Here is a 23,500-nt window from a genome sequence, read left to right on the forward strand (position 1 = left end):
CAGGAACGTAACCCCCACGAATAGCGGGGGTTTACTGTACTTGTGTTTCACCGAACCTTTCCATTGAATTAGTAAATAAATGGGTAACATAAGCCAGAATATCACCAGTGGATCGACACTGTTATTTGTTTGTTATTTGGTTTTTAGGAGCATTAGCAACTAAGGCCATATTGCTCCGGGATATGCGGTGGTCATTCCCTGACCTTTCCGCATCCTCCGTATTTGGTGGTGACGGGCTCGAACCCCGGTCTAATCAAGAAGCGTGTTCTACGCACTGCCGCTCCTTCCCACCTGGCTACGGAGGCGCCGTGGATCGACACTGACGGAGGCCATACTGGCGATCGTTGATCAGACGGAAGGTTTCTAGGTAGTTTAAGAGTTGGAGGGTTAATTGATTTCTCCATTACTTTAGAAAGAGTAGAAGTAATTGCAATGGGACGATAATTGGATGGGAGGGATTTGTCACCCTTTTTAGGAACTAGCTGGATATGAGAAATTTCCAAGCAGAAGGAAAAATACCTTTGGAATAAGAAAGTGAAAAAAGGTGGCAAAGAATAGGAGTAAGTTCAGGAGTACACGTTTTGAGAACAAGTGGAGAAATACCATCGGGACCTGGAGCTCTCTTAGCATCAAGATTCGTCAAAATCCTTCTGACATCCTTTTGGTGGAAGACCACAGGAGGCATTGAATGGAGCATATTGGGAATGGTGAGAGGTGTTTTACCAAGATCATTAATACATGAGTTGGAAGAAAAATGGGATGCTAGCAGGTCAGCTTTATCCTTGGCTGAAGTGACAACCGAACCATCTGGTTTGGACAGAGGTGGGCAAAAGTTGCGGCCAATAGCTTTGCAAGAGACCAGAATGCTCGGCTACCATTAGGGCAAGAAGCAAGTTTTCTACTCTTAGCCTGTTCAAACTCTAGTTTGGACTGATTAATAACTTCTTTACAATTGTTGCGAGCTTTGGTGTAGACAGAAAATCAAACTGAAGAATTAGAAACAAGTTAATTATGATATGCAACAATCTCTTGAGCAGCCTTAACACATTTATTGGAAAAACCAAGGTTTAGATAAAGGACGAGATTTTAAAGTGAAGTATGGGATAAAAGATTCCATTCGTGCAAGAATAATTTCACTGACACGATCTGAGCAAACATTTACATCAGAAGTTTTAAAACAGTAATCCGACCAAGGAAAAGAAATCTCGCAGGTCATCCCATTTTGCATTCTTGTAATGCCAAACAACACGAGATTGTGAATAGCCATGAGATAAAGGCCCCATTTGAGAAGAGACAATCACCAAGTTGTGATCTGAAGTGCCTAAAGGACCTCTCACTTCGACCGTGTACTTAGAAGGGTTGTTTGTGAAAAAAAGATCAAGCATGTTGGCTGTATGATTAGGATTGTCCGGTATTCTTGTAGGTAAATGAACAATCTGTGCAAGGTCATTAGTTATTGCAAAAGCCTCAGCATCTCGCCAGCTGGTTCGGTGTGATTAGAAAACGGAAGCCAGCTGGAGTTGTGAACATTAAAATCACCAAGGAAAATTACCTGACTGTTAGGAAAGTTGGACTGGAGAAAGTAAAGTTGCAAAGAGAGGAAATCAAAGAGCTCCAAGTGATTAGTGGAGTTGGGAGAACGGTAGAGACAACAGATGAATTTGACACAATGAGGTAGAGAGAGATTTTAAGCCAGAGAAGATCAAAGAGAGGAGATTCCAAGTTGCCAAGTCTCTGACAGGGAATATCAGAACAGACATATGCACAATTACCACCTTTGAGGCAAAAGGAATCATACAACGAATAATTTGGGCCTCTGAGATGAGCAGTAGTTGAATCAACTGATAACTGAGATTCTGTCAGAAAAAGTACATGGGGTTTGGCAGACTGCAAGTGGAAATGGACATCGTTGAGATTAGAATTGAGACCATGTATATTTGTGATATGAATTAGGAAGTGCCTGGGAGGTTTAGATCTTTTCGCAGATAAGCTTGCTCTATTAGTTTGACAATTCATGGTGTATTCAATAGTAAGAAAAAGTGGGTTGGACATGCTGTATGAAGTAATGAAATTTTTGGATATGGCATACACGTGGTAAGAATATACCCAGATCCTTGACATAACGTGGCCTCGACATTGATCCCTGCGCACGCACGCACACACACTACTCGGACCCCCTCCAGTCACTATCTGGCAGAGTAGAGGTATCAAGATTATACACTAGCTGATCCGGAAGACCCCTAGAGAGTTATCAATAGGTTCAGTCCGGTGTACTAACTAGCGGCCGGCCTGCGAACAGCGTTTTAGAGATGTACCCTCAAAATGTAAGAAATATTGGATCTCCCCACGATGTTCATCATAACCTCAAATGTCATCAATCATACTGCATGATGAAAGATATAGGGAAGGGTTGACCAGAACTTAGCTCTGGAGACTAAACATGGGTTCCACCACTTCAAGCCTCCAATAAGCGAAGTGGTGGTACTGCACCAGTTCATAAGAGTTATCTACCACCTAGTACTGCCTGGTAACATAGAGGGGTGGCATTCCTCCATGTGGTGTGGGCGCCACACCTCGACCCCTGCTTATGTTGGTTCACACCTGGGTAGTCACCCCCCCCGTGTACTTGTCCATGGAGGTTATACCCAGGATTATACCCAGGTTATACCCAGGAAGTTATACACCTCAATCAGATTACCTCACAGGTGTCTAGTCTCCAGACACTGTAATTTGCAAAACTTAAGCCTTTCTTCGTAAGAGCAACTCTTTGTTCCATTCACTAATCTCACTGCCCTTCTCTGTGCTCGTTCCAACAGCTCTACATCCTTCTTAAAATGAGACCTCCAGACCTGTATACAGTACTCATGGTGTGGTCTGATCACTGCCTTATACAAGGGGATAATCACCTCCTTATCCCTGCTAGAAAAATTCCTGTATATCATTGACAAGACACCATGAGCTACTCTTGCAGACTGTCTGCACTGCTCAGAAAACTTCATATCTGCCTGCACAATTACCCTGAGGTCCTTTTCATTCTCTACCACTGTCAGTGTGGTACCACAGAGGTGATACGTTACTCTGGGATTACTGCTTCCCATATGTAGTACTTTACATTTTTCAATGTTAAACTTCATTTGCCACCTCTCAGCCCATCTGCTCAACTTTTCTAGATCCTGTTGCAGCAGTGTACTGTCATTAGTGTCATTAACAACCCTGCCAACCTTCATATCGTCTGCAAACTTGGACATTAAGCTTGATATACCATCATCAATATCATTTATAAATACAGAAAACAACAATGGACCCAACACTGAACCCTGAGGGACTCCACTAATAACATTAGTCCACGAAGAGCATTGTCCATTGATTAGCACTCTGTCTTCTCTCACTCAACCATCCCTTTATCCATAGCAGCAATTTGCTTCCAATGCCACACTGCTCCAATTTGGGCAGCAGTCTTCCATGTGCAACAGTATCAAAGGCTTTTCTAAGATCCAAATATATGACATCAAAGTTATTCTTTGCATCCAGTTCCTTTGACTACATCATAGTATCCAATCGAATTAGTCAGATAAGACTTCCCCTTAACAAACCCATGCTGTGTCCGAGCTATAACTGAAGTCTTGTATAGACTTCAGTTATAGTTCGGTTCAGTTAATATCCCTGGAACAGAAGTTAAACTAACAGGTCTGTAATTACCTGTGTCTCCCTTTGATCCTCCTTTGTGGACTGTGGTCACATTTGCAGATCTCCAGTCCATGGATACCTCCCCTGAGTCCAGGGAAGCTATCATAATTATGGCTAAGGTTTGCTTACTTCCTTTGCCGCCTCCTTTAATATAACTGGATAGATTCCATTCACCAAAGGTGCCTTTCTTGTGTTTATCTTCAACAATTTCTCCTCCACTTTACTCTCAGTTATTACAAGATTATCTAAATTACTGGCAGAGTTAAATACAACTCTGGCATTCCCCTCCCTGAATAACTCCTCGTGTGAATGTCGATGCAATATATTCATTTAGTTTGTTAGCTACCTGAGCAGGATCATCAACAGTTGAACCATCGATATCAAGTGGGCCAATCTGATTCACACCTTCCTTCTAATGTTTACATAAGTAAAGAACTCTCTGCTGTTTTTCTTTGCATCCCTTGCCAAAGATTTCTCGTAATCTGCCTTCGCCTGCCTAACCTCCTTTGTCATTTGGTTACATAAACTTGTATCTATCATAGTCTTCTGTGTCACATGTTAATTTATATGTATCCTATGCATTTTTCTTCTCTGCCATGTGTCTCATTAGTTCATCTGACATCCATTTAGGCCTAAAGCTTGAACAATATTTCTTTGTTGGTATAAAAGCCTAGTAGCTTCCAAGATTAATTCTTTGAATGCTTCCCATTTTGAATTTGCTGTTGGTAACATCATCAGTTGTTTCCACGGTATAGAATTTAAATACTGTCTCAGACCACTGTAGTCACCTTAACGAAAGCAAAAACCCTTCCCTTTACCCTTGATGGTAGTTCCCTTTACCCTTGATGGTATTTACCTCTTTGAGTAAATCCCACTTCAGCACACTGTGATCACTGCCATATAGTGGTTCCTTTATCTACAGATTCTTGATGCATGCAGAATCACTACTGATAATCAGATCAAGAGTTTTACTCCCTCTAGTTGCCTCCTGAACATGCTGCTGTAGAAAACAATCATCCAATAAATCCACAAAAGCCTTGCTAGTGTGTGAGTGACCAATCCACAAATTCCAGTCAATATAGTCTGCTGACAAGGCTAGTGGGAGCCAGACGTGTTCAAAGCCGCTAAGTGAATTTTCTTATTTATTGATTTGAAATTATTGTTTTTCTATAACTTTTGATTTAAATTTAGTAGTATAGCATTATTTTGTGATTTTCTGATTAATCTGGTGTATTTATTCTTTACTCAGCCTTGTAATTGCATAAAAGTATCGGTAAGGGTATCAAATCCACGTGTTACAAGTTGCAGCTCCACTGAACGAGAAGTTTTTTAGCCATATTTAGCGGCCTTATTGTTCAATTGTTACATCAAATTATTTTCTATAAGTAGCTTATAGACCTAGTCAGGATCGTTAGTTTATTCTGAATTGAGACAGCAAGATTTGGAAGTTAATTAATACTTAAGTGTCTGTAGATTTACCGTTCGTAACTTGCCGCCATTGTTATACGATACAACGTTATATCCCGAACTAGATAGCATTAGTATAGAATAGTATATGATATAATATTATCAATTAATCAGTAAAATCTATTAATTTTGTTAAACTTCGTTGTCAATTAAATTGTACTTTTAACTAAATACATATAACGACTTAGATTACAAACGTAACATAATTAATTAATACATAACTTGATACGGAATTTATATAAACGGAACTCGTAGATAATACTTGATACTGAAAAATATATATAGCGTTATAACTGTGTTGCGATACAAGTTTAGGATTATAATTTTGTACTGGAATTGAAATTAAATCGAAATCATGACTCAGGCCAGATCAGCAAAGCAAAAGGCTCAAGCTAATGGGAGTGCTGTGGCTCAGAGGGGAACTGAGGGAGGAGTTGCTCTCTGAATCAGAGCCTTTTAAAATGCACTGCTTGCATGATATTTGTGGAGCAATCGGGTACGGGACATGATATTGCCATGGGGGATGTCTTTGTGTGTGTGCGATGCAAGGAGTGTAACGAAATCAAGTGACAACTCAGCGTTGTTATGGGCCTATATGAGAACTTGAAGGACGGGGTGGATGCCCTCGAAGGATCTAAATTGAGGGGCCCATCAAGCTCTCAGTTGCCCACATCAACGCCAGTGCATTCTGCCTTGGGGGTTGCCGCTGTGTTGTGGCAACCCCCCAAGGCAGAATGCACTGGTCCCACAGGAATTAGTAGTTGGTGACTATTGTCAGGGAAACGGGGAACATGCTTCGTAAAAAGAATAGGTGGAACAGGACCGGGGTATGTCTGCCAGGGTCAAAGGTTGATGACGTTGTACAGCGGATATCATCTTTTAAGGGCACAAAAGGTGATATAGTTGTACACGTTGGCACAAATGATATTAAGAGTTGGAGATCGGCAGAATTACTTAACAAGTACAGGTCACTGTTGAAAAAAAAGCCGTGAATTAGGGTTGAATTTGAAAGTGTCTGCAATTCTACCCAGACACGATAGGAGGGAGTATATGATGAGAGCCTTGTCGATCAATTCGGCCCTGGAAAGATTGTGCAAAGCTCAAGGGGTAGAATTTTTTTCAGCCTGGTCTGTACTTGTTAATAGGAGAGACTGCTTCTACAGGGATGGGATACACATAAATAGAAAGGGTGCAAGAATATTTGCTGATGGTATCAAGGCAGTGTTAGATGGGTCGGAAAACTGCTAGCTTGGGGGAATATAAGGACTAATAGATTAACAGTAGCCACTGGCAGAGGTGAAAGTGATTCTTGCACTGCTTCTATTGGAATGAGCAGAAGCCTGGAAAACAAGATGCAGGATATTTCAGAGACTGCTGGGAGTCATTGCGGTACAAGTGAACACATGGGTTGTGTTAGGGTAGCTAAGAATAGGAACAGATGCATGTATACTTGCGTGTACACGAATGCTAGGAGTTTGGTAAATAAATTTGATGAATTTGAGGTATTGCTCAAAGCATCAAAGGTGGATATTGTTGGGATATCAGAGACGTGGAGTCACACAGATATAAGGAATGCAGAACTGGAATTTGGGATTTGATTGTTTGGTTTTTTTAGGAGCATTAGCAACTATGGCCATATTGCTCCAGGATATGCGGTGGTCATTCCCTGACCTTTCCGCATCCTCCGTATTTGGTGGTGATGGGCTCGAACCCCGGTCTAATCAAGAAGCGTGTGCTATGCACTGCTGTTCCTTCCCACCTGGCTACGGAGGCGCCACTGGAATTTGGGAAGTACAATATCTACAGAAAGGATAGACAGGATAGGAAGGGAGGAGGGGTTATGCTATTAGTTAAGAAACACATAAAATCCAAGGAAGTGAAGCCAGTCGACATCGCTGGACAGTGCAGCGTTGAGTCAGTTTGGTGTGACACAAGCATTGGGAGATCAAAATTGAGAGTAGGAGTGTGCTGCAGGCCTAATGATTCTGAGGAGTATAATAAGAAACTGTACAGGGAAATAGTGGGCCAGTAAATCACAGTCTTATAATGGGGGATTTTAATTTCCCAGATATTGACTGGAATTTGTGGGTTGGTCACTCACACACTAGCAAGGCTTTAGTGGATTTACTGGATGATTGTTTTCTACATCAGAATGTTCGGGAGGCAACTACAGTGAGTAATACTCTTGATTTGATTATCAGTAGTGTTTCTTCATGCATTAAGAATCTGCAGATAAAGAAACTACTAGGTGGCAGTGATCACAGTGTGTTGAACTGGGATTTACTCAAATAGGTAACTACCATCAGGGGTAAAGGGAAGGGTATTGCTTTCGTAAAGGCCACTACGATGGTCAGACAGTATTTAAATTCTATACAGTGGGACCAACTGATGATGTTACCAACAGCAAATTCAAAATGGGAAGCATTCAAAGAACTTATCTTGGAAGCTACTAGGCTTTACATATCAACTAAGAAATATTGTTCAAGTTTTAGGCCTAAATGGATGTCAGATGAACTAATGAGACATATGGCAGAGAAGAAAAATGCATTGGATACATATAAATCAACACGTGACACAGAAGCTTATGATAGATATAAGTTTATCTGTAACCAAGTTACAAAAGAGGTTAGGCAGGCGAATGCAGATTATGAGAAATCTTTGGCAAGGGATACAAAGAAACACAGCAAAGAGTTCTTTACTTATGTAAACTCTAGAAGGAAGAGGATGAATCAGAATGGTCCACTTTTTATCGATGGTTCAACTGTTGATGATCCTACTCAGGTAGCTAATAAACTACATGAATATTTTGCATCAACATTCACACATGAGGAGTTATTCGGCAAGGCAAATGCCAGAGGTGTATTCAACTCTAGCAGTAAGCTAGATAATCTTGTAATAACAGAGTAAAGTAGAGGAGAAACTGTTGAAGATAAACACAAGAAAGGCACCCGGGGAGGATGGGATCTATCCAGTTATATTAAAAGAGGCAGCAAAGAAAGTAAGCAAACAATTAGCCATAATTATGAGAGTTTCCTTAGACTCAGGGGGAGGTACCCATAGACTGGAGATGTGCAAATGTGACCCCAATTTACAAAGGAGGGTGAAAGGCTGACACAAGTAATTATAGACCTGTGAGTTTAACTTCTGTTCCGGGAAAATTAATGGAGGCACTGGTTAAAGAAGCACTGCAGGATTATCTAGAAAAGACTTCAGTTATAGCTTGGACACAGCATGGTTTTGTTAAGGGGAAGTCTTGCCTGTCCAATTTGATTGGATACTATGATGCAGTCACAAAAGAACTGGATGCAGGGAATAACTTTGATATTATATACTTGGATCTTAGAAAGGCTTTTGATACTGTTGCACATGGAAGACTGCTGCACAAATTGGAGCAGTGTGGCATTGGCGGAAAATTGCTGCTATGGATAAAGGGGTGGTTGAGGGGGAGAAGACAAAGAGTGGTAATCAATGGACACTGCTCATTGTGGACTAATGTTATTAGTGGAGTCCCTCAGGGTTCAGTGTTGGGTCCATTATTGTTTTCTGTATTTATAAATGATATTGATGATGGCATAACAGACTTAATGTCCAAGTTTGCAGACGATATGAAGGTTGGCAGGGTTGTCAAGGACACTACTGACACTATGCTACTGCAACAGGATCTGGAAAGTTTAAGCAGATGGGCTGAGAGGTGGCAAATGAAGTTTAACATTGACAAATGTAAAGTACTACATATGAGAAACCAACTCCAGAGCAACGTAGCAACTCTGTGGTACTGCACTGACAGTGGTAGAGAATGAAAAGGACCTGGGGGTAATTGTGCAGGCAGATATGAGGTTCTCTGAGCAGTGCAGATGGGCTGCAAGAGTAGCTGATGGTGTCTTGTGAATGATATACAGGAATTTTTCTAGCAGCGATAAGGAGGTGATTATTCCCTTGTATAAGGCAATGGTCAGGCCACACCTTGAGTACTGTATACAGGTCTGGAGGCCTCATTTCAAGGAGGATGTGGATCTACTGGAACGAGTACAGAGAAGGGCAACAAGATTAGTGAATGGAACAAAACCTTTCTCTTACGAAGAAAGGCTTAAGTTTTGCAAATTATATTGTCTGGAGACTAGGCACTGGCGAGGTGTATAAAGCTTTGAATGGTTTGAGCATGCTCAAATCTGATGGGATTCTTCCTCTTGCTCAGAATAATCACCTGAGAGGGCATAAATTCAAATTGAGGAAAGGCAGATGTAGGATAGATGTGCGGAAATTTGCCTTTAGCCAATGGGTAGTTGGTTGGTGGAACAGACTTCCATCCCTTGTTGTTAAAGTTGATAGCTTAAATAAATTTAAGGCTCAGCTGGACAGGTATTTCGAACAAAAGATGGAGTGAAGTGGAAGTGGGTTTTTTTTTTTTTTTTTTTTTTTTGTTGGCTGATGCTGCATAAGCTTGCTTTCTTGCATCATATGCCTCTACTAATGCTAATGCTAATATCCGGGTAATTAAAATCCCCCATTATAAGACACTCTAATTTACTGGCCCACTATTTCTCTGCGCAATTGCTCATTATACTGATCAGATTCATTAGGCCACACCTACTCTCATTTTTCCTTTCCCAATGCTTATGTCACACCAAACAGACATACACAAATCACAGCAATAAAACTATCTAATCCTTGTATAGTGATACTCAATTACCATTTTCAAGTTGCCTGCATTCCCAATTTTACTTGAGTAAAAAAATTACCCAATCTGACTTGTGAATTTGAGCACAGAACTGTTCACAAATAATGCCAAAATGTGCTTACAAATTAGAATGGGTATTCTGTTTTATTATATTTTATTATTTATTTATTATATTTTACATAACAAAAAGTCTTGGAATTTCATGGAGAACATTTTGTCTGTTCATCTAGAAGAATAAACACCAGGGCTTCCCAAGCTAGGTTATCTCAATGTTTGCTTATTGCCCAAGGCCAGAGAAAAGTCACTTTTCCTTTTCTTTTCTTGAAAAGAAGAGCAAAAAAAAAGTATCACTGTTCTTAAGAATCACAAGAGATGTACTGGCAACTTAAGTTTTTTAGTAGTATTTTATTTGCATGAACATTTAACAGCTGTTGAAAGTACACCAAAAGCATCGTTTTCACTTTTTAAATCTTCACTACATTCTTCAATTTGAGACTAATATTCATTGTCCATATCAGAAAAGAGGAATTGCAAATTAATTTATGGTTGTCTTCTGATAATTCTTCTAGTTCTTCCAAGTATTTCAGTACTTACTCAGGTGTAAGTCCTTTGTTAGACCACATTATTAAAATCAATTGGTAACACACTAAACCAAAGACAAAATCAAACTGATTTGTAAATGCTGCTTCATTAGCAGAGACATATGATGCAAGAAAGCAAACTTATGCAGCATCAGCCAAAAGAGAAGAAAAAAAAAAAAAAAAAAAACACCACTCCCATTTCACCCCTCCATTCGTTCGAAATACCTGTCCAGCTGAGCCTTAAATTTATTTAGGCTATCAACTTCCACAGCAAGGGATGGAAGTCTGTCCCACCAACCAACTACCTGCTGGCTAAAGGCAAATTTCCGCACATCTATCCTACATGTCTTTTCTCAATTTAAATTTATGCCCTCTCAGGTGATTATTCTGAGCAAGAGGAAGAATCCCATCAGCATTGAGCATGCTCAAACCATTCAAGGCTTTATACACCTCTATCAGATCACCTCGCCAGTGCCTAGTCTCCAGACACTCTAATTTGCAAAACTGAAGCCTTTCTTCGTAAGAGCAACCCTTTGTTCTATTCACTAATCTTGTTGCCCTTCTTCTCTGTACTCGTTCCAGCAGCTCTACATCCTTCTTGAAATGAGGCCTCCAGACCTGTATACAGTACTCAAGGTGTGGCCTGACCATTGCCTTACACAAGGGAATAATCACCTCCTTATCCCTGCTAGAAAAATTCCTGTATAAGTGTATTATAGTGTTAACAGATCCTGTTTGAGCAGTGACCCTATTTTGGAAGTCCCTGTTTCAGTATTATCTGATTTGGTGGTTATCATTTAGCAGCCTGTAAATAGGATAAACAAAAAATTGTTCAGAGGATGTGCCCTGTGTAAAATTAGATTTATTCTAGTGGATTTTGTGCCTGAACCATGAAATGTTTTGAAGGCAATGTAAAGAATTACAGATCAAAATAGTGATAATCATTAATAATCAGTACAGATCACAAGTTATAGTGATAAAATGCTTATGGCAGATCTTATAAAGCTGGCTTTTGACTAGGTGTGCCTTACTCTGCAATGGCCTCCATAGCCCAGTGGTCAGGAGCGGGAGTAGAGTAGCACACGCTCTTTGAGTAGCTGGGGTTCAAGCCCCGGCTGCTAAATACAGTTGATCTGCCAACCCGCACTGGACCAGCATGGCAGATTGTGGTCCATTTTCCCTCAATATGAATTGAGGAGGAGGCTTCCATCCTGCAGTGGGTTGATAATGGCTGCAATTTATCTTTTTTTACTCTGTAGACAAATGAATTCTTAGGTTTCAGAAGGGCAGTATAACTACTGCCTTTCAAATCTGATTTTTGGCTTAATTTTTTTTTAAATGAACCCTAAAACAAAAGAATCAGTGGGTTACTTTTTTGTAGGTGATGATTCACATTAATGTTTAAAAAATCCTAAAAGATTTGGAGCACATATCATTCTGTTTTACTGCTGAAAAACAGAAGTGATTAGTAATTAGTAAAAATTTGTTATATTTGTTAGAATATTATTTTATTTACATATAACAATTTTATTCCATTATATTTTAAATTGTTGGAACCTGCTTGGTTCATTAAAATCTGTTTATTCAACTCTATTTTTCAAGAAAAGTTGTTTCTTGTCTTGCAATTAACTATCTGCCTGACTTTCTCATATATGGTACAAGTAGATGTGCTGATCAAAAATTGATTTGCCCATATGCAGTGTGCACCCTATGTTTTAATGTTTCAGTTTTGTTTTGAAAACAAATATTTGCTGAACTATCATAGTGTTATGTGATTTTTCCTGTAAAATGTTTTTTTTTTTTACAGTCATAATTTGGCTAGTTAGACTAGTTGATTACTTATCAACATGTGCATTACTTTCTGTGTGAATGCACAGGTGATGATTTCTTTGACTAGCGTTGCTAATGTTTGCTTTTATATCATTTTACTGTTGTCAAACATTATGGAAAAATTAATGTACTCTAGCCTTTCTACTAACAGTCGGTATCATAGTTACTTTTATATTCAAAACAAAAAAAGTGATGCATAACAGAGATTCAGAAATCAAAATTTATTGAAGTGAATCAAGAGGGGGGGGGGAGTTATGTGCAATCAACAGTGGCCCCAAGAGTTTCTCTGAAGGAGGGGAGGACTAAAGCAGTGTTCTGGGGAATTACTGAGCTTTGATCATCATGTAGCAGTAAAAATTTCAGAAAATTCTCTAAGAGAAATCAGATATCAGGTTCTGGATCATCATATATTTCTAATTCATCACATAATATTAGTTCAAAAGATAATAGCTATGAAGATGATTTTAGTGCAACTAAACAATTTGTATTGTAAATCAAGTAGTGTAATTTCTGTTTCAATCAGACTGTAAACAAGAGTTTAAAACAAATTGGACCTATTCAGATGAAGGATCAAAATACTTTGGTGGGAGGGGGGGTAAAGTGCACCTCATCAAGATGCCCTTCTATCCCCCCCAAATCAAAGAATCAGAAATTCAGTTTGCATCAGACTAGAAATAAATGAGTGATAAACAGGTGAAGCTAAATCAAATGACAGCCATTTTTCGAAATGATGAATAAAATGAACCTCCAATTGGAGTCTTGAGCACCACTGATGGGGAGAGGGAAGAGTTGTTTACAAATCAACAGTTGTCCTAGGAGTTTCTGAAGGAGGGGAGGGCTAAAGCAGTGTTCCAGGAAATCATCAAGCTTTAATCATCACATAGCAGTAAAAAAAATAAAATAAAAAATCCATATTTTTTCATAAGGAAGAGGATATTGACTCCTTAGCCCCTATATGGGACCACCAATGTGTGTAATAAATTTTGTTTCAATTGGACTGTAAATAGAAATGTTATTAAGGAGGGTACACACAGATATACAATGCCTAATAATCTCCCAAACTAACTGATGTTAGGAGACACGAAAAAAAAGTTAGTTTTTGGAACATATTCTTGGGGGGGGAAAATGCTAAGTGGTTAAAAAGTCAAGAAATGTCCACTGAATAGAGTCAAAATGATCCCCACATTAGTCACACCTGGGATAAATCTGGAACAGTATGGCAATAATAGATATTAACTTACCTAGAATATAAGTAGGAGAGTTCAGACATATTAACCGAGATTCTGCTGACATTATTCCTTTGGCTTCTTGACAAACAGACAATAGGCAATTTGCTAGAGCTTTCTTGTCAACCTCACCCCAGTTATATGGTTCCTTAGGTGTGCGTCTAACTCCAACTCGACTTTCCAAACTGTCTTTTTTCACAGGTCTCTCAAAATACCTCAAACCTGCTAACATTTCATTGGCATGGGACTTCTAGAAAAAAACTACAATGTGTTACAAAGGTTCGTAAAATTATGCATTAGCAAAGGGGTCCTCAGCCTTTTGTGTCAGAGGACCATATTATATATTACTTAACTAAACTTAATTAAACTAGGTTTACTTAAGTAAAAGAATGGAATTATATTTCAGTGAAGGTTGTAAGGCAATTTTATAATAAGTGCATTACTGCATTATGTTTTTCTGTTGTGCCATCTTGAGAACAGTGAGAACAAGATATAAAAATATAATGCGTTAAAGTATTTATACAATTAGGATTTTTTTTTTTTTAAGTTGAATAAGCAGGTTGAAATTAATGAGGACTCCTGTTTTCAAAACAATGGACTAAGAATATTTATCTATATTGGAACAGCAAATTTTGTATGACTGACACACACACACACACACACACACACACACACACACACACACACACACACACACACACACACACACACACACACACACACACTATTTGAACATTTTATGGTGTACCATAGAAAGAATTAAACAATCTGGAAATGAATCAACTTTTATCTAATATATTATCTTCTAAGGGCTACTGTTTTTTCTTGATGCAATTTTCTTTTATCTTTTCTAGACCACCCCTTTATATAGAATTTTGTTATTAGTCCTAGACAAATTTCACAAGAATTGTCTTTATACAGTTTACACTCTCCTTCTTCTGCATTCAAACCTTTCAGTACTCGTTTCACTGGAATTTTTTATGCTCAATTCTTTATGGATAATATGATCGACTCATTCTTTTGATACATATATGATGATCTTTCAAAATTCGGGCATGAACAGAAGCAATGTTTTTTTGTAACTGATGCAATTACAGGTCTTCTAGGCCTTTATTCATCTTGGTGACTTTGTGACCACTTTGGAAATCATCAACTGTACAGTAATTATCTAGAGTAAGCTTCTGAAATCATATAGCATCATCAATCCAATTTATGCTACTGTATGATGGAGATATTACATGATGATATCTCAAATAAAAGATATTTGATTGCATAGCTCTCTTCTTTTGTAAAATTATTGAGTTCAGTGGGCATGACTTTTAAATCTTAAAAGTAAATAATTAAATAATAATATTTAGACCTTTACTTTGAAAAATTGGGTCTCATGCATATAAATGTTTGTAATTCAATATTATTATGTTTATTTTGTTTTCAAATAATAAATATGTGGTAAACCAGAAACTTTTTGAATTTTATTAGTATAGTTCTACTAGACTAGGTGGTATCTTTTTGCAGATGAAAAGCAGAAGTAAGCTTAACTTTATTTTCTCACTAGCGATTATTTTATTACATATGCTTACCAATTACTCTGGAAAGGAACTTAAATTCTTAAACTAAATAATTATGTATATTATGCAGAGGGCTTGTGTAACAGATGATTCATCTTATATACTAATAAAATTCAACTAGTCTGAAGGCTATTGGTCAATAGGATAGCTCATAGCCACAGCTATTAGCAGGCTAATAGCATATTAAATATCTCATATTAACTGCTGCTTCTACCACTGCTATTATTTATTATTATTATTTTTTTTGCTGCACTTTGCAGCAACATTTGCATCCAGAATGATTACCATTTTATACACTCTGAAGAAGAAGTTTATAGGTTAGATACGGTGAATGTTTAAGTCATGTGCAGAGAAAGTGAGAGGAAATTGTCCTACAACTCAAAGAGACTTGAAAATCATCATGTTACGTCTCCATCATACCTCATGGATTTGCTTCCACGATGTGATGGAGACATTACATGATGAAGTCCTTTCAAATACAAAGGGATTTCATTACTACACAGTTCATTAGTTGGGAAACTATTGGTTTCACTAGACAATTTTTAAACCTAAAGAAAAGCAATCAAACAATACTTAAACGGTTAAGCAACAACTCGGTGACAAAAATTATTTTGAAAAGAAATTTATATACATGTTTTCATTTAGGGTTATTATAAATTTATTAATGGAAATTTGTTAAATTAAATATATAAATGAAATATGTTATTTATTAGGAACACACATGATTATTAGAAGAGAATTTATTGTATAGAATTTCTTGTAAGTATACAAAGTCGAATTTTTTTAACAATACTGTAAAATAAACTATAAAACTACAAATCCTTTACTTTTTTAATCCATATATAGTTGTAAGATATACCATGAAGATATTCTCATAATATTTTGCTAATTATAGTTATTGATCTTATTTAAAATTCTGCAGTCAGCTTCTCATAACGTGTTCATTTCCGTGGATGTTCATGGCCAGCAATAATTCTTTCGAAATCTATATCATAAGTTTTTGAATTTTCCTTAACTTATCTATAAAAAAATCCAAAGTAGGGTGAGCAAGCAATACTACTACCAAAAGCTAACTGTAGTTTGCAACAGCAAGCTTCAGCAAAAGTGTTTGTTCTATCGCTTTCACTTAAAGTTTGTTGGTATATGGACCAAATATTAGAGGGAAATGTTGGTGCAGCTGTGGTACCATTGTTTCTGAGACGTCCTATATATGTATTGGTAAACCATTCTAAAATTGGTTCAAACTCTTCTGGTAAATAATTCTGTACACTGGTAATTGCTTGAATAATGTCTTTTTGGGAATTGGCAAAATCAACAAAATATTATAAATATCCCCAGGGGCTCACATCTGGTAAATATGGGCTTGGCACACCCAGGATCCTCAGCTGTATATCATCATTCTTCTCTTTCTTGATGATTCCTTTCTACTTCTGACTCTCTCTCTCTCTCTCTCTCTCTCTCTCTCTCTCTCTCTCTCAGGGTAACTCAGAAATTTTGTTTTGGCTGGTGCAGCATAAGCCTCAGGCTTCCTTGTACCATATGGCTAATAATAATAATAATATATCCTACAACTATAAAATGGTTTAAAAAAGTAAAGGATTTGTAGTTTTATTATTTATTTTCCAGGATTGTTAAAAAAATTCAAAGATGTATACTTAACTATGCAATAAATTCTCTTCTAATAAATAACATATTGCACTAATATATTTGACTTAACAAATTTCCATTAATAAATTTATAATAACCCTAAATGAAAACATGTATATAATTTTCTTTTCAATATAATTTTTACGCCGAGTTGATCGCGTCCGACTTAAACTTTGTTTGAAACAAATAATATATAAGTGTTTTATGACCTGACATTTTCCTTTCTGCCAATTCACAGCTCCAGCAGAGCTCTGAGCTGGCAGAAAGGCTTGGGTGGATAACCACCTGTTGTGTAGCACTATCATAAAGGTACATTTTTTTGGTTCTTACACAATTAGTTTCATCAAAAAGCATTTATCAAGGATGAAATAATTTGAAAACATACACCAAACTGTTACTTTCTTGTCACGAAGGGAAGTGTTGAGTGCAATGGGCTTGATTCTCTCCACAAAACACAATTTTGTGGGGAAAATGGTTTTTATGAAGTGTCAAGTACCAAATGTTTTATGAAGAGCCCTCCACACTATAGGTACAGGCATCTTCAACTGACAAGGAATAACATATACACTAGTGGTAACCACTAGAATTATACTCTTCTGGTTCTGTTCAATATTAAGCTAAGTGAAGACTTCATAACAGTTTCAGTACTGGTATAAGGCCATCTTTTTCAGTATATTGCATATGTAATCTCTGGCCTAAAATTTCTTTATAGAACTGCTCATAGCTTTACTGGAATATGAACCACAATGGAGGTTATTTATACATCAATATTTCCATTAGTGCAACTTCAGGATTGCTTGTTTGTTATTTAGGAGCATTAGCAACTAAGGCCATATTGCTCTGGGGATATGCAATGGTCATTCCCTGACCTTTCTGCATCCTCCATATTTGGTGGTCACGGGCTCAAACCCTAGTCTAATCAAGAAGCATGTGCTAAGGATTGCTACTCCTGCCCACCTGGCTACAGAGGCGCCTTCAGGATTGTATCTCTGAGTATATTAAATGCTTCACTAGCTCACTGCACTGCACCTCTGGCATCATCATAGATAAATGATTCTTTTGAAGGATGTTATTCAGACATTCCATATCCTCATCCAAGTTGAAGCATATGGAATGTACTAACATCCTGCAGAGAAATCAAAGTTCAAGATATTGAAGCAGATGAAGCATTCTTGAACAGAATGGAAGATCTTATAGGCAAAGATGCCAAAACGTTTTTGAAGAGCCTATTACAGTGTGAGCACAAAAACATATACTAATGATATCCATTGTAATTCTGCTGTTCTGTTTTCTTCTACTTCAGCAGACTTTAGCAACAGTTTCTGCACTGGTAACAAGATTGTCCATTATGCAAATCTATCATATGTACAAACTGTGGCCTCAAATATTTTTTATCCAATTACTCACAGCTGTATTGAAATGTGAATCATGATATAGATTATATACACAATATTCCCACAGCACAGCTTTCTCACTCTTCCTTGCATGTACCATTGCTTCATTAACTCACCATATTGCATTCTTGTTAGTATAATCATGGATAAATGATTGCTTTATTCTTAGCAAATACTAATAAATAAGTTACCTTACAACTATGTAATATGGGATATTTCACAATTTCCAACAAATATTTTGAGTGAGCGAGAGAGAAAGAGCCCCAAAACCATGAGTTATTTTATAATCATACTGATGGGTAAGATAAGAAAAAGCTTATCTTGGAAATCTTATTTTACCTAAGGCTTATCTAAATATCATCCAACAGTATGTAAAAAGAACTACGAATAGGAACAAGGAGTTCTACATACACGACGGAAAGAGGAGATAAAATCATAGAGGCTCCTTACATATTTTAATAGTGCATACTTAAAGCTTTTAATATAGTGTTATAAAAACCATATTAAAAGCTTTACTTTGATAAACCTTTAATATGGTCCATTATTAGATATTATCGTATAAACTACACCAAACTGAGATCAGGGATGATCCTTCAGTGGATCAGGGTCTAGCTGAAGAACAGGAGACAGCTGGTATCATAAGTGAGCATTCTTTGAAGTGAACTAGAATATTAAACTAAGTGGAGTGAAATTCCTTGGTCAAAAAGTATATATATATATATATATATATATATATATATATATATATATACATACACATATATCATAAGAGTTTTTCATAAGGCTGAACATTCTGTTAAACTCAGAACTGCTATGAGGAACTGTTAAAATGATAAGCATGAGTTGGGATATTTATATTTCATGCTTCCTTATACACCTGTTTATTTATTTCCCCAGTGAAGGACCACGGCACATCAATTCTTTCTTCTTTCACAATGAAACCAACCAACCCAATGCAGCAAAACATCTATTGCTCCATCTATTTATCTTCAGTGATATAAATATTGAAAACTCCAAAGATATGAGAAACACAGTTCTGTTGCCTTTAGCTGCTAGTGTGTGGTGCTGGTTGATGTGGTACCTCTTATCCAGCAATGACAGTGGCTATGATTTTATGTATTGTTACTGTAAAATAAATATACTCGTGCCTTCAGCAGTAGTGAAAAATCATGGATACAATGATCAAGGGTGGAATTCAGGATCATTTAGATAGAAATGGAATTCCAAAGAATATTCAGCATGGTTTTGTAAAGGGAAAACCACATTTTAACTAATCTGGTTAGCTATTTTGACAGGGTCACTCAAGAGCTGGACTTGGGGAATAATTTCAACATAGTTTATTCGGATTTCAGCAACACATTTGACTCAAACCCACATGAGTGGTTACTTTATAAGCTGGAACAGGTTGGAATCACAGGGAAAATCCTTAGATGGATAGCTAGATGGCTTCAGGACAGGAGGCAAAAAGTTGTGATAAATGGTTATTCCTCAGATTGGGTTCCCCAAGGATCAGTATTATGACCACTGTTGTTTTTGATTTTCATAAATGATATCGATGAAGGGATACAGGCGTGATGTCTAAATTTGCAGATGATATAAAGATTGGTAGAATAGTTAATGATCACTGCCAAGCAGAGCTTCTTCAGAAACCATAGAAACCACAAACACTGGCTGTCACCACAGAAACCATAAACACTGCTTCTGTAATCATGAGAGAAGATCATCGTATAGGAGCAAGACAACTGGCAGAGGTGTTGAGAATATCAGTAGGAAGCACACATGATATTCTCCATGCCATTTGCATATGATACATGTTTAATCATGTTGAGTTCCAAGATTACTCACACCTGAGCAAGTTTGCAGGGAGGTTTGTCAGAAGCTGCAATGGATGGTTACTGAAGATGGTTGTGCATAAGGTGATAACAGTGGATGAGATAAGGCTTCATCATTTCAACCCTGAAAGTAAGCAGAAAAGCTCTGTTTGGAAGTCTATGTTATAGGCAACAATAAAAAAAAAGCAAAGGTTGTGGGAAGGTCATGGTCATGGTCATTTATTTTTTTGACGTTCAAGGAATGGTTTACCAGTATTTTCTATCATGTCATATGACTGTTACAGGACCTTACTACAGAACTGTGCTGCACACTCTGCAGAATTGTTTGTCGCAAATGACCACAACTGTGTGCAGATGGGTGGATGCTTTGTCATATGACAATGTGAGAACCCACAGTACTCAAACTGTTATTGAATACTTAGCCAGTATTAATATCAAATGTGTTCCACATCTGCTCTACAGACCTGAACTTGCATCCTGCAATTTTTTTTTATTTCCAAAATTAAAGGAGCTGTAAGGAAAATGTTTCCAGTCATCAGGAGAAGGTGTACAAACATAAGAGGCAATTCTCAAATGCATGTCAAAAAATGGCTTCCACCATGTCTTTGAAGTGTAGCAGAAACATTGGAGTAAGTGCATGCATTTTATCAAATAGAAAGTGCATGCATTTTTATCAATTGGAGTAAGTGCATGCATTTTTATCAAATCAAATGAAAAGGACCAACAAAATATGGATGATTAATAAAGGAGTATTGGGGAAGGAAAAAAAAATTATGATCATTCTTTATTGAAGTGTATTTTTTTTTCTATTTGAAATTGACAGATGAAACTATGCTATGGTGAGGAGACAGAAGAAGCCAAAAAAAAAAAAAAAAAAAGATTTTCCACTGTAAATCTGGAGAGTTGGCAGCTATGGAAATGACAAAGGATTGATTCTAACATATCCAGTTAACTGAGAAAATAATTGCAACAAGAAATAGCAATATCAAATTCTGCCTGAACATCACCTGTTGCTGTATATTATGGATTTAGTCCTGTTACTTTTGGTTATTACAAAACAAGTAATATTTGTGCAAAGCATCTTTCTAATAACAATTGAAATACATACAAAAGTGTCTCCATCTGTGATGGAGACACTTTTGGTACACACACACACACACACACACACACACACACACACACACACACACACACACACACACACACACACACACACACACACACACATTTTCTGTATATATAATACCCATCACAAATGGGTATTATATATACAGAAATAAGGACACAATGCAAAGTAATGAGTGCAAAAACATACATACATTCATGCATGCATATGTGTGTGTGCACAAGCATGTACACCCACGTATATTTTTAAAACACACCTGATTAAAAGAGTCAACAGATGATATCCTTTCAACTCTCTGTTTTTCAGTAAGTCTTGTACTCCTACTAACTGCTGCAGTACCTAAGTAAGCAAAATATAAGAAATGCACTATTCATTAGGTTCCTAACTCTCTCAATAATAATAATAATAATTAAATAAGATAAATAAATAAACAAAAATCATAATAATAATAATAAGAAGAAGAATAAATAAAATCCTCATAAAAATGAATTGGTAACAGGGTAGAGTGTTAGAAGAGGTAGCTGCTTAGCTTTTTGGGTGTTAACAAATGATGTAGATGAAATAGACTGCTCAAGCCTATTTCATGTAAGCATACAATCCCTCTTCAGATTCACATAAGATTTCTAGCTGTACAAGATTATCTGAGAGTATCTTTAAGTGGTCAATTAGCTAAAAACATTTTTTTTTAAAACTCAGAAAACAGAATTATTGTCATTCTCAAAAGGGTCACAGTTGTGTTTTTTAAAATGGCATTATATTGTAAAGAACGGCAACTCAGAGAAAAGATCTTGATTAAAATGTCTCAATTGATACAAAAACATAAAAATAGAAAATTATATTGCTCTGGATGTAGGTTAACCTTGGCAACACATGATACAACTTATAATGCAAATTTTAACCTCACAAAATATTTCAGAGCTCTTTGCAACACGTAAGAAACATTGACTAATGCAGATATTTCCAATACTTTTGGAAAAACTTTCCTCAACCCATCAGAGGTTTGAAAGGATTGACTCAGTGCCAAACAACCTTTCACCAATAATTAATTAATTTTAAAAAAAATCCACTTTTCAACTAGATTTACCACCCAGCTTTAACTGGCAATACCTTACACAAACAGTTTGAACCTTTGATTTCTCTAATAAAAATTCAATTATTAACAGATAGTTAAATCTTGTGTAAAAGACATACATGGAAATTTAAATTTTGAAGATTTATCACTTAGAATGATAATAAGTAATAGGCACTTAACTTCACAAATTCTGAACTTAAAGTAAAATTTATTGGATACTGAGTATAATTCAATTACACTTTAGTAACCTAATAAGTAAATAAATTGACCCTAAACTCAACATAAGCTATTTTCACTGTTTGTAATGATAACATTTTGAACCTAAACTTTAGAAGTTGTTTTCATGTTGTGATGCTGTTTCTGTGGTAATTGTTCACTGGCTAACAGGAGTGATAATTAATCTTTCTTCTGGCCTTGTTTCAATCCAGTTTTCCACTATAGGTTTTATTTTTCTAGTGGGTGAATTTGTGCACCAAAACTATAATTGAAACTCAAAAAAAAAAAAAAAAAAAAAAAAATTCTTTTTATTATAATGGTATATCTGTATTATAGTTTGCAAAAATCTGCTAGTTATACAAGGGTGGTTCATATGAAAACAGCAAAAGTTAAATATACAATTCTTTATTAAAACCTTGTCCCCTCCTCTGTCAATATACACCGCTCATAAAACAAATCCCAGATGCTGTCAGAGAAGAATTTCATTGGTTGCTCACTGAACCACTCTTGCACTTATAAAATGATGAGTTGATGCATGCTCTGTGTTTGATATGAAACTGAAGGGGACTATTTCCAAGGATGAATAGTGATTGAGCTTAAGTATTGATGCATTATTATTAGTAGTGGCATATGACTGATGCAAGAAAGCAAATATAGCTTCAGCTAAAAATAACTACCTTCATCATTTATCCACCTTCTCTAATAATTTGTCTAATCCTTCTTTAAATTTATTCAAACTATCCACTTCCACAACACCAGATGGAAGTATGTTCCACAATCAGTTACTTTTTGCTGAAAGCAAATTTATGCACATCTTGAAAACGCCCTTTTTCAATTTAAATTTGTCCCCTTATGTGCATCATACAAAGAAGAGTAAGGATGTCATCTGCATTTAGCTTACTTAATCATGTAAAAGACTTAAGAACTTCAATTAAGTCTCCTCACACGTGACTCTAATTTCCAAATGCTGCAAATTACAGAACTGAAGTCTCTCTTCATAAGAATGACTAATCTTGTTCTCCTCTGTACCAATACTAACAGATCCCTATCTTTCCTAAGACAAAGCTTCCAGACCTGATTGTTAGCACAGGTACTGGAACTGCAAATGGCTTGAGAGCTTGCAGATTTGTTCTTCAGAACATATCATCAATAGAGATAGGGTGTCCGTATTCATCC

General features: G+C 36.7%; 1 protein-coding gene across 3 annotated transcripts in view; it reads right to left on the reverse strand.

Annotated features, from left to right (window-relative positions):
* LOC150086027 (uncharacterized) overlaps positions 1-23,500 on the reverse strand; it is a 228,680-nt gene that overhangs the window by 68,249 nt on the left and 136,931 nt on the right. For 2 of the 3 annotated variants that reach the window (XM_090373657.1, XM_090373658.1), the window contains exons 11-12: positions 21,293-21,375; positions 13,485-13,719 (exon numbers count right to left, since the gene is read on the reverse strand). In XM_090373657.1, coding sequence (XP_090229783.1) covers positions 13,485-13,719; positions 21,293-21,375 — 318 coding nt within the window. The remainder of the gene's footprint in view (positions 1-13,484; positions 13,720-21,292; positions 21,376-23,500) is intronic. The other variant, XM_090373659.1, reaches the window with a different exon arrangement.

The sequence above is a fragment of the Mastigoproctus giganteus genome, chromosome 5 (assembly GCF_048544385.1).
Source record: "Mastigoproctus giganteus isolate SK-2022 chromosome 5, ASM4854438v1, whole genome shotgun sequence".
Lineage (NCBI taxonomy): Eukaryota > Metazoa > Arthropoda > Arachnida > Uropygi > Thelyphonidae > Mastigoproctus > Mastigoproctus giganteus.